General features: G+C 41.8%; 1 protein-coding gene across 1 annotated transcript in view; it reads right to left on the minus strand.

Annotated features, from left to right (window-relative positions):
* GRB2 (growth factor receptor bound protein 2) overlaps window positions 1–17320 on the minus strand; it is a 59780-nt gene extending 42460 nt beyond the window's left edge. The window contains exons 1-2 of the mRNA XM_033090291.1: window positions 17115–17320; window positions 9581–9794 (exon numbers count right to left, since the gene is read on the minus strand). Of these exons, the coding sequence (XP_032946182.1) occupies window positions 9581–9658 (78 nt within the window). The 5' untranslated portion in view covers window positions 9659–9794; window positions 17115–17320. The remainder of the gene's footprint in view (window positions 1–9580; window positions 9795–17114) is intronic.
* Window positions 17321–17721: the final 401 nt, after the last annotated feature.

Genomic DNA, 17721 nt, shown 5'->3' on the forward strand with positions numbered 1-17721 from the left:
ATATGTAAGAAAACTTATAAGATTATTTTCATATCAGACGCAAGCAAAAGAGAAGCCAGATGTAACTAGATACCTGGGGAGCAAGACTAGTTTTAGGGCCACTGAGTGTTCATCAGGTGGAGAGGGTGGCATGTATGGCATCAGGTTTACCGCCATACATGCCCCACAAAGCCTAGGTTAGACCGTGGAGGATGCTGGTGCTTCCTGCACGGAGGAGAGTCTTACCATGAAACAAAGTTGTTCCATGAAGCTGTACACAGTGACTATTTTTTTCCTTGTAAGAAAGCAAACTAGGCCTTAAACTGTTTATTAACTTGTAAACTGACATCTGGAAAACAACTGTAGTGTTTTGGGTTTTTTATTGCTTTTCTGATTATGAAATTAATATATGCTTGTAAAAACATCCACTATAGGAATGCATGCTGAAGAAAGTGAAAGTTCACCATAATCCTCACATCCAGAAAAAAACCAGCTGTTACCAACATGAGTTTTCTTTACTTTTGCAGTACATGTAAAGTGACGATGTTTCAGTATGTCACTCTACCTTTTCCTCAGCTCTCAGCAAAGCCTCCTGGCTCTAAAGCTAAAACATTTGCAGCATCAACTAAACAAAGCCTGGTTTTTCTGTCTTCTTCCAAACATGAGTTAGCACGCATAACCTCCCTCTAGAAGGGATTCATTTAGCCAAAGAAGTAAAACAATTAAAATTATATCTATGAATACACACATTTCTCAGCTATCGAAATAACTTATTAACTTAACCTGACACAGCTATATAAGCAAATTAATCACTTGAAGGAATAACAAAATAAAATGTGTGTCAGAAAAACTATGTGCTGTTGTCAGTTTATCTTAGAAGCTGAATAAAGAGGTTTAACTGTTTCACAATTCTGGTTCCTATGAAACACTGTCAAACTGAAATAATGTTCGATGTTAAGGAGATTAGAGAATGAAGCAAACATTAGCTGTGCTAATTATTATGTATTCTGGCTACGATTTGGGGCCATTCTCATTAACTTGATCTCAAGTGAGTAATCCGTTCAGTACTTTTGGACAGTTGAGCAACATATGTTATCAAATGCCTCTTTTGAGATTATGAACTAAATTATTAATAGAAACAAGCTGATGTCCGGCAGTAGGGAAATAGTTAAGTCAATTATACATCATTAACTTTAAAAATATTTTAAAATATTAAACCGTTAAAAATAATTAGTAAAACTAATATGGGAAAACGGGAACATATGTTGTATTTTCAGTCCACTACAATTACAGCATTATAAAAATGTGTATATAATGATAAAGCCTAGACAAGATCTGAAACAGTAGAAATACGGGAGAGGGAGGTTTATGCAGGATTTTGAGTTTCCTATCTTTTTCTCCCTATTAATGTATGTTAAAATAAAATGGAAATATTGCTAATAAAATGCTATAAGTATATTCTTTTCCCCCTAGCAATCCATTTCAAACCATATATACTTATCTACGAAAATAAAGATCTATGAAATGACACAAAGAAGTGCAATAATCAATATTCTCACTGAAAAGATATACTCCTTTCTTGTTCTCTGTGAAGCCTAGTTTCAAGGTCCAAAATGCATTTCCTCTCACTTTATACAAAATTGGTGCTTTCTGTATTTCTCAAAAGCAAAATATTGCAAAAGGTTTTTGTCGTTTTGCTAAACCTAGATTTTGAAATTCCACCAGTAAACCAACGAATAAATAAATTAGTTAAAAATTAAAGCCATTGTTAAGGTGAGGAAAAACTTCCAGTATTTTACTGCTAATATTAGTATCTGTCTTGATAAAAAACAACAACAACAACAAAACAGGACAGAAAATACAAGAACTACCACTAGAAATGAAACAAAAGTGGGCTCTGAGCTTTCCCACAAGGTAAAGAAGGGAATATATGAAAGCTTTCCTTATAGCATCCTGAAGATTCTAAAAAGCTGTTTGCGGGGAAAATACCCATTCTTGGCATTGAGACCAGAGAGAGTGTTCTCCCACAGATCCTCCTGGGGACACTTACCAATAATAAAACGCTCCTGAATATCTTTACAGTAAATACAGTAATGAGTTTTTCCCAAGACTGTTTCTTCTAACATCTCTCAATATTAGCCAACAGCATAATCCTAAAATTCCATTCAGCCCCAGAAGTCTGAGAGGCCCCCAACAAGGCACTGGGTTTAATCCTGACAGACCAGAGACTTTTCAGAATGGAGAAAGTACTTGTCTTTCACACCATTCTCCACCAATACCGTGCTTTCAGCAGAGCTCTGGCACAAGGTCGAACAGTTCTGAGTTTGAGGTAGTATCAGGACAAGCACCTAGCCAGATTTATGGGCCGAGTCGTGTGACTTAAGTTACCCGAGCCAGCGGCTAGACTGATGTCCTCTTACCAAAGTTGTGCACTTGAATGACGTTAATAAAACTACTGGCAGCTGGCATTACTGTCTGCTTTATGCTGTCACTGTTTTGAGCACAGGAATATCGATTGTTCTTTTGATCCACACTGTGACTCTAGGAAGGCAGGTGCTATTGCTCCATTTTACAGATGGGAGAAGCAAAGCACAAAGCAAACTGCCCAAGATCACAATGCCAAACTGGAGGGTGGCAGAGCGGGGATTTAGAGAAGGTCTAGCCTGGGGCTCCAGGGGCCCGGGGTCTTCTCCACAATACTATAGATGTCCCAGTCCCGTGTCCACAAGGAGGTCTATCTGCCAAAGGGCCAAGGTTTCCCTCAAACAGTCATTCTGAGTCACTTCTAAAAAGGTCTGTAAGTTTTATGACCCTGAGCAAAGCCACGTGAACTTTAGTCTGAAGATTTAAAAGTAGGTTAAACCTCAGCCATTATAAAACCAAACAAACAACCCCTGACCAGAGCACTGCAAGTTCCTAGAATGTCTATCACAGTAAAGTAGATGCAGAATGTTAACAACTTTCTACTTGAATATAACTTTATTGTTTTAACAAAACTGATACATTAAAGTAATACAAGAGTACAAAGAGTACAAAAAAGGAGTCAAAATTACCTGAAATCCAGCCCCTTGGTGATAACCATTCAGAAAGAAGTCTGTATTTCATAAGCAAACAGAAATAATGACAATTTTCCTTAAATGGACTCTCTCGCTCTAGTTGACCTCGTCTGGGCATGAAAAGACCCTACAGGGTAGTAAGTAAGAATGTGGAATCTAGATTCTGAATTGTAACTCATGAACCTAAGCAAGTTACTTAACCTAAGCCTTAGGTTCCTGATCAATAAAATGGGGATAATAGCATCTGTCTTCAAAGGATTATTGTGAGAATTAAAAGGGAATGTAAGTTAAATACTTAGCTTAGTGCAAGGACCTACTAAGCACTCAATATATTCATTATATTGTTACTTTTTAAAAGAGGATTCATTTAAACACTTCTCTCTGCAAGTGTAGACATTATTCTGTGTTGATACAGTTTTACATTGATATTAACACCTGCACAGTATTCCATTTTACAGGTACCATAACCTGTTTATACAGCCTCCTACTGATTGCTACTTAGGCTTTTTAACCCCTCAGATGATAATTCCATAGATTTGAAGGTGCCCTTTTTAGACATTTTAACGTCTCTGAAATGCATCTTACAAATAATCGTATCTTATATTTTAATGGAAGAAATTCCTTTCCCAAGTGGCACACAGATTCATTGAAATAAACATCCTTATGTCTACATTTTTTAACACTTGTTTGTGAATTTTCTTAGACTAAATTCTTAAAAGTGGAACTGCTGGTCATTTTATGTTGATACATATCAACAAGCCACCGTTAAGAAAGACTATTGGTACAAACCTCCACTGGGAGGAGATGACAGTACCCATTTGTCCACACCCTGGCCACAGAGCGTAGGGGTCAATCTTTGTCACAAATGAGACAAAATGACCTCATTGGTTTGTTTCATTTCCTTCATTACTGAAGTCAACGTACTTCAGACAGGCTGTTCAGTAAGTCACTCAGCAGAAGCAGTGCCACAAGACGGCTGCCCACGCTGGCAGGGGAGCAAAGCAGGACGCAGGTACCTTACACTTCCGGTTTACTCATCCTGACAGTTAAGAGGGGTGTGACTGTACTGCAGAGGGAGCATCGCAGCCACACCTGCCATTTACTAGATGCGGGAACCTGAGCAAGTGACTGAACTTCTAAGCCTGTTTGTGCAGCCATAAGACGGGGCTGATAACACCAACTTTTTAGTGCCTCAAATCTATAATGGCTTACAGAGATGACACTTGAAAGACCCCAAGGAACACTTCATTTCCTTATTCATTTCTTTCGCCAACCAAGGATGACTGGTCTTCAGCCAGTCTCCCAAAAGGAGTCTTGCATAGAAACTGAAAGTGCATCCTTAGCACCTATCTGGAAACGTCCATTCAGATAAGGTGGGGGGCAGGGAATGAATATTATGAAAGGCAAACAAATTACCTGCTATAAGAGAACTCAAAGAGTCCTCATTCTTAAAAGATTAAATGCAATATACCTGGTTTAGTCAACAAGATTGATACGAATTCTTACCGACAGGCAGAGAAATGCCTCTATAATGTATATTGATACTAAGACTTTAAAATAGTGAAGAAAAAAGAAACCATCCCAACCTCTTATGTTTTAGGTTTGATAATTCAAACACCTGAAATGAAGACTTGTGTGCCAAAATCCAGCTGTTGTGAAAACTGTAACCAATCAAACCCTAGTTCAGATTCCTGCTCTCAGAAGCATCTCCAGTGAGCAGTGTTTTCTCAGTCACACAGGAAACTTGTTCAAATGCCCCCAGGTGACAGGCAGAAATCCCATTCCTTTTCTTTTCAAAGACTCTCAAAGCATCCCCGGCCTTCACTCCTAGTCTCCGACACCTATGCTGCCGCTGACCTCACACCCTGGTTACTGCAACCTTCCGGCTGGGACTCCAGGCTAACGTCCTTGCAATCCATTATACGCACAGAACATTTATGTCACCAGCTAAAAAACCTTCAGAGGCGCCTTAAGGACAAGCTCCAACTCCAAACTCTTGAGTTTTTCTTACCTGGCTCCAATTCTGCTTCATTTTCCACTATGTCAATAAGGTTATAACCTTTTTCTAGCATTCCTATGGCAAACCCAAGCACAACTCCCCCGCCTTCCTTCTCTTCACCCAGCTCTGTCCTATCCCCCTCACAAGGTCCAGTTCAAATCACACTTCTTCCTCACAGCTTTCTCTGACTTCAGCTCTTACCAATCTCTTCCCTTCCGAAATGACTCTGGCAGTTACAACGTGTAACACAACTTCGGAATTCCATTAAATAACAGTTCACTACTAAGTACTAATAGTTTGTGGCCTTGACCAGATCACTGAACTTCTATGGGCCACCATTTCCTCATCTGTAAAATAATAAAAGTCTAATTTAAGAGATTTTAAAAGGTCGTTCCCTGTTCTAAAAATCCTCTAATTTTACACACTGCCATGTACTGTTTCAGATATTAATCTTTTTTCTTATTTGATTTTAGAGTTCCTGAAGGCAGAAAGTACATCTTCTATTTCTTCCCCAACTCTCAGAGCAACTTCTCCCAGGATGTGGCTCAAGCAGATACTCAGGAACGTGACAGTGAAATAGGGTCATCAGCAGTGAGACAGAAGACGACTTCAAAGATCTGAGTGTGACCTCAAGACCCAGTTCTAAAGCAGCTTGTGAAAGCGGTAAAGGTAGTTAGCACCGGACAGAGCAGAAGACACCCGGACGACCCACACTGCTGGCTTTCTTCCCAAGCCGAAAGTCCGCCTTGATAGAAAACAAGAAGCCGGCTCTAGACTGGAACGAGCACAGGTTTGAGAGCTCCAAACGGTTCTTAGTTCCTGGGCAGCACTGTCTGAAGTACATGTACATGAGCCCCTAAATGGCAGACGCAACTTTTAGGTGGGCGCAGATGTTTTATGTGCTCCGGGGTACTCAGGGGCCATGTTCAGGGGAGAATCCCTGGGGCTATCTCAAGCCTGCCCTATAACGGTGGTAAAATGCAGGTTCAGTTCAGCCACACAAGGCCTAAAACCTGCAATAAAAGAGCAATTCCTTCCATTTCTATGCCCCAGTGCCCTCCCTCCACTCCCCAAAAAAAACACTAGCTTTTACAAGAGGAAAAGTGACAAAGGCAGATATATTGAAGCATTCAGTTCTATTTTAGGCTTCCAGTAAAATGTTTTCATTTTTCTTTTCTCAGGGCAGTACAAGTCAATATGTAGATAGAAAGTTAAGGAAGTCCCACAATGAGATAGCACCTCACACCAGTTAGAATGACTGTCATGAACAAGACAAATAATAACAAGTGTTGCAGAGGCTGTGGAAGAAAAGGAACCCTCATACACTGTTGGTGGGAATGCAGACTGGTGCAGCTGCTATGGAAGGCAGTGTGGAGGTTCCTCAAAAAATTAAGAATAGAATTACCATATGACCCAACAGTCCCGCTCCTGGGTATCTACCCAAAATATCTGAAAACATTTATCTGTAAAGATATATGTGCTCCAATGTTCATTGCAGCTCTATTTACGGAGCCCAAGACATGGAAAGAAGCAAAGTGTCCTTCAAAAGATGACTGGATAAAGACGTTGTGGTATATATACTGCCAGTATATATACTTCTTATTCCACCATAAGAAAAGATGAAATAGTGCCATTTGCGACAACATGAATGGATCTTGAGATTATAATGCTAAGCGAAATAAGTCAGACAGAAAAAGTCAAGAACCATATGACTTCACTGATATGTGGTATATAAAACTGAAAACAACAAAGGAACAAGACAACAAATGAAACAAAAACTCATAGACACAGGCAATAGTTTAGTGGTTACCAGAGGGTAGGGGGGAGGGAGGTGGGAGATGAGGATAAGGGGGATCAAATATATGGTGATGGAAGGAGAACTGACTCTGGGTGGTGAACACACAATGTGATATATAGATGATGTATTACAGAATTGTACACCTGAAACCTATGTAATTTTACTAACAATTGTCACTCCAATAAACAAAAAAAAAAAAAGAAAGTAAATTAAGGAAGCAGTCTGCTGGAGGACAGAAGTCACCATTAACCAAAAGTTAACCAGAAACTCCAAGACAGTGAGAGGATGTAATTCTTTTGAACTCCAGTCAGAGGGCAAAGCCCTTTCCTATTACATTATCTTCAAATAAAATGTATTCAACACCAACATGCACTGCCCCCTTTATCAAGGGAGGGCAATCACCTCCCCATTTCAATCAAGTCACTTCTAAACATGTTTTGGCTCATAATTAAGCTAAAGAGTTATCAAATCAAATCAAAGCCACTCAAATGAAGCCTGTTACTCCTTAAATAATCAGATGAAGAAAACACTGCCCCCCCCTTTTTTTTTACTAACAGCTCTTAAGACAAAGCAATGTCCCTTATGTCTCTCCTCTTCACTCAGCTTTTTCAGAATTATGAGACAAAGGGCAACTACTGTATCTTTTTTTTTTTTTTGGAGTAAAGCCACAAGATTACTAACAAACAGCTAATGGCCCCCATTCAAAAGCAATAATGGCATTATGACTTCATATGCCAGTTATCTACCAAATTGGAAAGAACCAAATAAATGTATTTTTTCTCTCCCCCAAAGAAAATCTGAAAGTAAATAGGAGCACTCTGATTCACTTTCTCTCCCATTATAAAAATTTCTGGGGGAATGTTAAACAGTATCATCTTCTCTAATTATAGGATGGGAGCGAAGGGTTTTATACTTGTTCAAGAGGTTACCAATTTAAGTTGGAGAACTTATAAAATGTCCAGATCTAGATCTAGGAAAAGTTTCAGTGATAGTAAACAGGGAAAAGTTCTTGTCTAAAAATTCTTGAAAAGAGACCTCAAATCCCTCGTTTCATTGCTTCAGTCCTAAATATACAATAGGATTAACACAGAAAACTATGAACCGCCAGCTTCCAGGTTCAAGTTTCTAGGGTAAGTTTAATGGAAAAATCAAAGTTTGTATTTAAAAAGAAAGGGAAAAAAAAAACAAAAAAACCCTTGGCTCCAAAGGGTTTTTGTATTGGCTACAAATGTGAGTACTTTAGTAGCTAATCTTATGATATCACTAGCAGGTTATCTGCAGAAAACAGCGATCACCTATGAATATATCAAATTATCTCCTCTGTAAACCAATGATGCAAAGTAATTTAGTAGTCTAAGTGAAGTTTGCTCTGATTTCTAGCTGTCTAAGAAACAGAAGACACATGTCACTCTAAAACCTATAGCTGGTTCTGCCTGCTTTCTGGCAATTTAGTGCTGACTTTGAGAATACCCTCAAAAAGCTTGGCATCACAAAAACAGCTCTGAAGAGAATACAGAGCTTCTTCCTCCTTAAAGGGCTCTCCAATATCACCTTCTATGAAGTACAGTCTGCATGTCTAACATTAAACTACTGTGCAGTAACTTCAGAGCAGAACTCTATGCCTCTGGCAATGAGAGCAAAATAGTAACTCTCCATAGATCTGCATAACTTTCTAAAAACCTAGTCCTTTTATCAAGGACTATTTATAAAGGACCATTCTACATTTCCACTTTCTTCCTCTTTGTATAATTCTAATAATTTCACTCAGGGGTAGTAAGGAAACACTGGCAAATTCCAGCAATCAGACTAAAGCTCAGAGAAAAAAAAATGCCAAAACTTGGAGAGAGTGAATACAAAAATACTAAACTTCAGGTTTTCATCCTTTAGAGCTGCCATGCTATTGGATAACACCCACCCTTGTAAAAATAAATTACATATCCAAAAGGCCAAGCTGCTCAGGCAATTGGGTAAACAACATAATTAACACATGCCAGGTGGAAAGCGAATCCTCATATAAATAGTGGGGCTCAAAATGAGCTGCAAACTGTAAAGAAGCTTATTTTTAAACTGTCAGCAGGTTTCTTTCGTGCAGTTAGACTTTAATAGGGGGTAATTGCTCATCAAGTTTCTTCTAAAATCGAAATCTGACTTGTACAACAGCAAGCTGAACCTCATTATTTAGAACTCCATTCGTTTTTTTCACAAAGAATAAAAATGCATTGAGTTCTTTAATGAGTTTTAGCGTATACCTCTAACCTCCGTTAAACTAGGGGAAATAAATTTCTAACCAACACGGATCACATTCCAGAACGCAAAAATCTTTTGACTATGTAAAATAAGACTAATTGAGTGCGTTCAAATAAATACTTCAAGTTTAGATCTTTCGAAAAATCCTCTAATTTTTTTATAAAACTCTACAAGCTAATCAAGCTACTCAGTATTTCGTTACTACAATCATATTGCTTTGACTTTACTCGAAATAGTACCGATACCAACAAGCAAGCAGAAATACTCGAGGCATTCACACAAAGGCAGTTAAAGACCATACACCGTACCAACCGTCTTAAGTCATACTGAATATTCTGCACAGTGTCTACCTCAGCTATCCAGATCACATACGGTGGTAAATGTTAAAAGTGGGCAATGAAAAAAGCAGCAGCCCAGGCTTCTTTGTGTGTTATCAAGGCACAGAAGGTAGGTGAGTACAAGGAGAGGCCATGTCAGCATTTGCTTGGCATCAACACTTACCTTGAGGATGTCCCCCCTCTTGAAGCTCAGCTCATCGTCTGCAGTGGCTTTGAAGTCATATTTGGCGATGGCTTCCATTCTGAGCGCTGCTCAGTGCTCAGCAGCCTGAAGCAGGGGGAAGGGAGTCTTCCCTGCTGAAGCAACCCAGCGCTCTGGGCTCAGCCTCACCTCTCTTCTGGGACTTGCTCCGCACTCCGGGCCACACAATGCCACCCTGAATCAGAAGACGGATGATTGAGTGAAGCGGCCAGGATCGAAGGCAGCCCCGCCCTGCCAATCGGCCTGCAGTCCCAGCCCCCACGCCCCCTGGCTCGGCTGGCTCAACCCTCCTCCCTCCCTTCTAGGCAAGAGCCCCGATCTTCTTCCTCTTTCAGCCCCAGGCCCACGCGACTGACAGGCCCGCCGGCCAATGGCGGCAGCTGCTCGAGCTATTCCAGAACACACTTCCTCTTCCTTCCCGCTGGGTGTGCACGGTGTGCAGGAACCGGCTGGAGTCCCGATGGGTCTCCGCCTTTCCTCCCTCACCCCTTACACTCTCTTCTCTGGGCACAAAAGACAGTCCACTGAAGAAGGACCTCCCCCTGGGGATGGCACCCTACTTTTCTCAGTTAAATAGGCCAATCTCCCTCTTTCCCCCCTGCCTCCCTTTCTACTTTTCCGAAAATGTTGGGTCCCCTACCCACACAGTCAAAAGCAAGCAATGCACGTTTTGGTCCTGAACTGCTTCTAACTCTTCTCAGAAACTACACCTTGGTATGCTCCTAGGAAAGCGGGAGAAAATGAACACAGAAGTCCTTTTTCATTGAACTTAACTACTCCGAGCACAGGCAACCAGAGAAAGGAAGTCCAGCTCAGCCTTTTGCGGGTGGAGACCTGCTCTTGCATTAGGCTCCCTCTTCCCCTGAAGACCCCCAAGAGTCTGGGGTCATTGATAGTCCCTGAAATAGATGCCCAAGGCTCAGCATTCCAGAAGCAGGCTCCACGTTCGAGAGAACGAGCCAAAGGAGCAAAGCTGAAGTCCTAACCTACACTTGAAATGAATCTCTTTTTCAGAATCTGAGCTGACAAATATAGAAAGTTCTGGGAGATGCTGCCAGAAAGTCAGAGACACGTCTCTGACAGTTACCCTGAGAACAGCTGCTTTGCTCAGAGCTGTAGAGTACTACCCTGATCCAAACTGTATTCTACAGGTAGAGTGTGGAGTCTAATAACCCTCCGCTGGTGTACCAGGGGATGGGATGGGCAATGCAGGCGATCACTGCTGTAGTGGAGTCTCCACACACCCCAGACCTTTGCATAACTAAAGGAAAATAAAGCCCCATTCTTGTTTCATCATTCACTGTTTTCATACAGGCTAAATAAAAGCAGAAAACACCACAGACACTAGCAGAATGGGGACAGGTTATTTATAGTGACACCCTTCTTGGATAATTACCACCTAGCAGAGAACTCATTTGAGGGGTGCGAGTGATTATTCTTGTTCTCAAGTTAATAATTGGGGCGTTAAATCAAGCATAGCTGCAAGTAGACGAAGTGGTAAACCAGCTGGGAATATTAAGATTAGAGGGAAATGAGTTACCCAGAAGGAAAGAAATCACCTGGTAAAAAAAAGTCCCTCAGCAAATTCTAAAAGCCAAACACGCTACTGCAGGTAAACAAATAAACCAAACCAGTGTTTATTCTATAAGGCAAACTCAGAATCCCAAACTTAGGCTCTGGCCCTAAGAGAGGGAAGTAAAGAAAGCGTTCTAGCAAATATAAAAAAAAAATACAAAGATTAGGCTCAGAGTATTTATTTTTGTGTGTCCTTGAACCCCTTTTACTTAGTCTCTGTAGTTTTTTTTATCAAACTAATCCATACATATATATAACTTTAAAAGTCAGAGTATTAAAAGTTTATGAAAAAGCAGTTCCAGTTCCCTTCCCCAACACCCATAAGCAATCACCCTTAATTTTGTTTTTAGCTTGCTCTTTGTATTCACCTACCATATTTCTAAACAATGTGTTCTATTGCTGTTTCTTCACTTACTCCAGCCGTCATCTATTAACTGGAAGACGAGGACCTCGCTGTCCCAGCCCTGCCAATTTCCCCTTGCCCCATCCCAGTAAAATCACAGATTCCGGTTTAAGCAGTAGTATTACAACACAAAATATTGTTCACTGGTGATTTAAATAATGTATTACAGCCAATCTTCCTTTCTAGTACGCTCCCTCAATTTTTCCCGGCATTAATAACTGCTTTTCCTCTTCTGCTTATTTTCCAATGTGGGTACCTATTTTTAATTTTTTACAAGTGTTCCAAAATCTCTGCTATATGCCTATCAATATTTTCCACAGACCTGACCATTTATTTTCATTGGTATCCAAGTCTGATTGTTGGGACTGTATCAATAATGGGAAACTAAAGAACTGAGCAGATCTAAAAAAAGAACAAGGAGTTTCCCTTTCGAAAAGTGGCAATCAGACAGAAACCCAGAGCACTGTGAAGGTACTATGTAGTAACAGGACATAAACATCTATGTCATTCAAGATTACAGACAACTGCAGTGTAACTGAACAGCGAGAGCACGAAAACCAAGGCAGTTTTCAACACCTGTTGGCCTGCTGTTACTTATCTACCACAGGTTTCTTCAAGAAAGCTTCCTCAGACTACCACTCTTGAAAATTATATTCCAAGTGACTGCTGCTTTGTGAGGTATAGCTTGATAGAAATAAAAACGAAGCACAATCAATACCTCATGGAGAAAACTTGAAGAGGTCAGCTTATTAGGCTGTCCACAGAAAAGAGCACACAGACCAAAAAAATTCCAAAGGGTGTGTTTCATTCAAGACAGAAAAAAATTCTATCACAGCTGCAACACTAATTACTAAAAGGAAGAAATGTGAGCGTGGACATAATGCATAATGATTTTAATAGAGGAGATGGTGCTGTTCATCTCCCAAGAAAATGGGTTGGGAGTACACTCAACACCCAAGCCTAATGAGAGTGTGTCTCACCTGTTCCCGGCACGCACCTCTGCAGCGCGTCCCGAGCAGCAAGTACAGCCTGAATTGTTCGTTTCAAGCAACACGCACTGTATCCTAAAAGGCAGTCTCCTAAAAGTATTTGTACAACTTTAGTTTCGTTCTTCTATTTAACTCTTTTCTTCCCCAAAGTCACAGAAAATAAAATCCACAACACTTACTGGGCCAGTATGGCTCAGTGCTAACGTCTGTAAGGTCTCTAAAGGCAGGCTGATCCAGGTTCAAGAAACGACCCTGGATGCTGACCAGTTATAATTTGGGGCAAGCCTTTTCAACAAGCCCCAATTTTCTCATCTGTAAAATGGGAACAATATGACCTACTTTATAAGATTCACTGAGCATTAAATTAGGTAAGACAGATAATATGCATGAAGTGCTTTGGACAGAGCCCAACAGTAAGTCACTCAAAGTAAGTTAAAATGTGACTCTACTTAAAACACATTAAGATACTCAACTTCACAATTAAAGCTGCAAATTAAAACAATGAGATTTCTTTCACCCACTAATTGGCAAATTTTTTTAAAGATGTATAAAATCCAGTCTCTGCAATATTCTGGGTAAACAGACTCTCACTCAGACTCTTTATCCAATGTTCATTCATTTAACATTTTGAGCAGCTACTAAGACAATGTCCTTGGTACTGGATTATAATAATAAAACCATCAGAACCCACACTCTAGCAGGGAATTAATTCAATCTTTTTGGAGAGAAATTTTCTAGCATCTATTGACAATTTTAAAATACACACCCTTGAATAAACAATTCTACTTTACAGATTTAACTCACTAAAATAGTGACACAAATACCATATGCAAAATATATACATACCTGACCAATATCCATGAGCATATCTATGGAATAGCTTTCTATATAAGTACCAAGATATATTATCAAGTGAAAAAAAACTTCAGAAAAATTACAGTCTATCCATTTCTGCAGAGCGAAATAATATATACCAACGTGTAACTAGAGAAAAAATCCAAACGTTAACAATGGTTATCTCGGGAAGTGAGGTCACAGAGTATTTTCACTTTCTGCACTACACACCTCAATTGTATTTTCTATGTTTTTACTATAGGCAAGTAGTTAGGGAAAAAAAAAAATCTTATTGATGCTCTGGATTCAACTGTCACTTTCTCATTTACTGTGTGGGTGACACTGGAGAAAAAAAGTTTATTCTCCAAGCCCTAGTATCCCTCCGCTGGTAAATGGGGAAAATAACAGCATCTACCTTATGAGGCCATTTTGATTATTAAGAGAGTATCTGGAAAGGCCTACGCAGACTGTCTGGCAAAAGTGGTAGGTAACTAGCATCACCAGACCCTTTTCAAATAATCAGTCTACATACTTTCACAGGATACTTAGAACTTCCACCTACAAACATCCTCTGGTAGACAGTGTTGTCACACAGCAGCCTAGCAGATTGTCCCCCCATGTCTTTCCTTAAGGAAAGAAAAGTCTGTGAGACTGTGCATCTCTGGGACTGTATATTTCTCTTTATTTAGTCTCCAAAAGAGGGTTTGTAGCCAATGATGAGTAAGATTCCCCATGGGGGGGTAGGGGGGGGAGAACAACTCAAGCCAGGCAGAACCGTGGAGACCCCCAGGAGCTGCCTTAGCTCCGATTTGGGAAGGGGCCTTGTCTCCCCTTCCCCCTGCCTGGGAAAAGCGGCTGCTGGCTCTGACTTTTCCCTCTCACCTAATTGGGAGAAGAGTCTTGAGAGTGATAAGATAAAGCTCTCTCTGCTCAGCTCTGTGAAACCATTTCGACATGTGATGTATGTCCCTTAAAGCAGTTGTAGACCTCACCTCAAGGACTTGCTGCTTCGGCTATTTGAAGACAACATAATTGGTTTGGGTTGTTTCTATAACGTGATAAGTGAGTCCCACAGACCGTGCCAAAAACACTGCTACTCCCTTGTATACTTATCAATAAAAACCTCCAGTCGGCTTTGTTCTGGGCTCCAGTCTTTCAGAACTGTGAGACCCCTGGCCTTCTGAGATTTAACTGCATTAAGTCTCTGTATGTTTCTTTCTTAAAACTTAACCCAAAGCTGCCCCTTCTCGTACCCTCACTGCCCGTGTTGTGCTGGACGCGACAAGACAGATTACCAGTCCTATTAAGTATAAACTTTAAATTGGTCCACCTCACAATTCTAACAATGCTCAAATATTTACACATATAAAAACTAATCGCGTCTATAGTCACTTATTTCTATTAGGTTTTTAAATATTTCCTTTGTATATACAGAAAGTATAATTTTAAGTTGAGGAATTTAAAGCCACACTCCAGTCTCATGATTTTATGGTTGTGTTCTGTAACAATACTTTTGGTCCTTGGACCAACTGCATCAAAATCCCCCCTTTTAGAGACTGATTCACTGTGGGGTGCCTTCTGGAATTCTGCAGTGTAGTGGTCTTAGGCCCAGAAGCTAATTTTAAATAAGATTCACAGGTAACTCTTGAGCATGCTACATTTTAAGAATCACTGGTGTACTATAAGGTGCCTTCACCAGATTTTAAGCTTTGCATTCCAGATAATGCACAATGTCTTTGCATAAAACGAAAAAAATGCATATTCACATACTCACTTGGCACAACTGGGAAAAAGCCAATTTTCACAAAGAAAGCCAAAGACTCTCAATGGTCATGCAGTAGTGCCAGAAAGTTCTGAATTAAGCAAGTAACTATTAATTTCTCTCGAGAGCATGTCAGTCTCTATTCTGTATTACTTCATTTCTACAAAGTCTATTACTCTTCTGCTCTACGTAACAATTAGAACTGCTGCACACATGCAACATAATAGGAATTACTAAGAAAAATCTCTAAGTACCATCAACTAGCAGTATTTAAAAACCCAATAATCCCTCAAATCTGAATACACCTGCTGAGGAAATGAACCGCCTCAAGCATTTAAATGATTGCTTTTCATATCAAAGAAAGCCGATTACAAGAATTAACTTTGTTTTTTATTTGGGGATTCAGAAAATTTTGAACAAGGGAAGGGGCAGCAGAACAAATAAATCTATGGTTGGTTTTCGTTTTTTAACCTAACCACCCCCCCACTAAAAGCCAAGTCATACAAACCCCAAATTGACCCACTCTTACTAATATAAAAGAGACAGAGAAAGAAAAGTGTGAGCAGGCACAAAAGCAGGATCTTAAAATGAAGAAAACAACTAAAACACAAATGAGACAGGCAAGCTACACTTGTGACCTAGTGGCAGTATTGATTACTCACGGATGAATTCAATCCTTTGAGCCTCCCAGTTCCCAGGGGGAGAATTTAAGTCTCGCATGGCTCTCTAGCAATCCTTCTGGCAGACTGAAAGAACACAGTGGACGCGTAAAAGGAAAGGTTAACGCAAGAAAGAGGGTGTCTTCCAAGAGACAGAAAACAGAATCTTTAAATGAAGGAGAAAACGAACTGCTCCAAAGAGCAGAAACCTCGAAAAATTATGCCAGCGAGGGGAAAATAATGAGGAAGGGAAAGTAGATTAGAAAAAAGGTGGGGGAGGGGGCAAGTGACTTGCATTACACAAGGCAAGCACTTAGCGTCCGCAGTGGAATGAAGAGAAGTACATAGAAAAGGAAGGCAACAACTGGAGAAGTACAAAGTCAAAGAGGCACGAGAAAGCCTGAGACGAATGCTACGTAATTTCTCTCGTGGGTCTTCTCGATCCTTTTCTGAGACTCACCACTACCAACAGACCTCGAGTGCATTTCAGGTCCTCTGCAATTTGTACTTTTACAGCATCTGAAGCCAGCCTAGAATAGCTCCCTAAACAAGCTATAACTCACAGGGATCACAATCACATACGATAAGCGTTGCAAATGAAAAACAGTGCTTCTCTCGCCTCTCGCCCTGAAATCTTTCCTCGAAGCATTCCAACCAACTGCTGATTTTTCTTGACGAATATTTTTCAGAGAATCGTTCAAAAAGGGGGAGGGGAGCCGAAGTAACGGCATCCTGACTGGCTCCGGCAGCAAACGTTCTAAGTCATGGTCTTAATCGGGTTGGTGGGTTCCCTCCCAAAACTCGGCCCAAAGACACCAGGAGATGGTGACGTGGTGCCCGTGCAGGTCGAAGGAGCATCAATCACCACATTTGCAGCCCGCAGCGAATCCCCCGCCTCCGGGCCAAGTCAGACTGACTCACAGAATGAGCACTCGCTGCTGTCGGACTTCTCCCAGATCCCTTCTGCGCAAACCCTCAAGAAGATGGCATGAAATTTAATGAGGAGCCCCTGGCCTCTTGCTCCGGGGTCAGTGGGTCGGTCCCGAGCCCAGGGCTGGGGGAGGATGGTCCCCAGGAAGGAAGCGCCCCAAAAGAGGAAACGTGGAGCTCGGAGCCCCGGGAATTCCGCTCCCGCCCCAGGCCTCGCCGCCCCGACCCCCAGGCCCGGCAGCTCTCGGGAGGCTGGGCCGGGTCCCTGCGGGCCGACTCCCGCTGCGGAGCGGGGAAGAAAAAGCACCGGAGCAGCAGCGCCGCCGCCGCCGGCCGTACTCACCGTGGCGTAGCTGCTCCGCTCCGCGCCCGGCCGGCCCCTCCGCAGCGGTGCGAGCGGCCGCCAATTCTGCTGCTGCTCCCCGAGGGCAGCGCCTGTTCCCGCTGCTGTCACCACCACAGTCTTCGTCGCCGCCGCCGCCCGGTCTCTGAAGCAGCACAGCCTCCTCGCTTCCGTTCCTCTTCGGGGTCCCGCGAGAACTTCCCCGCGCGGCCCCGCCCCGCCCCCGCGAGACTTCCCCCAGCGGAAAAGGCCCAGAGCGCAAGCGCTCCTCTGCTAGGCCCTCGCAGGTAGACCTAGACGCCAGGGCGCAGGCGCCAGGCCGCCCCGCAGCAGGTGGCACCCGCACGGCTCCGCCCCCGAGTCGCTGTAACCCGCTCGATGCCGGAGCCGGTAAATTACAGCTCAACCCTGAAGGAATCACTCGTATGCACACCCTAATCACTTCCCTTCCCCTTTCACCAAATCAAAGCAACTGGGGGAGCGGGGCAGAATCTCCTCCTTGCATGAAGCACCCCAAATAGGTCTTGAAATACTTGAGAATCTGGTCCAAACAAACTCAGCAACGTTAAATGAATTAATAGAGTCGTTCATTGATTGAATTAAGGAC

This window comes from Rhinolophus ferrumequinum, chromosome 21 (assembly GCF_004115265.2).
Source record: "Rhinolophus ferrumequinum isolate MPI-CBG mRhiFer1 chromosome 21, mRhiFer1_v1.p, whole genome shotgun sequence".
NCBI classification, from domain to species: Eukaryota; Metazoa; Chordata; class Mammalia; order Chiroptera; family Rhinolophidae; genus Rhinolophus; species Rhinolophus ferrumequinum.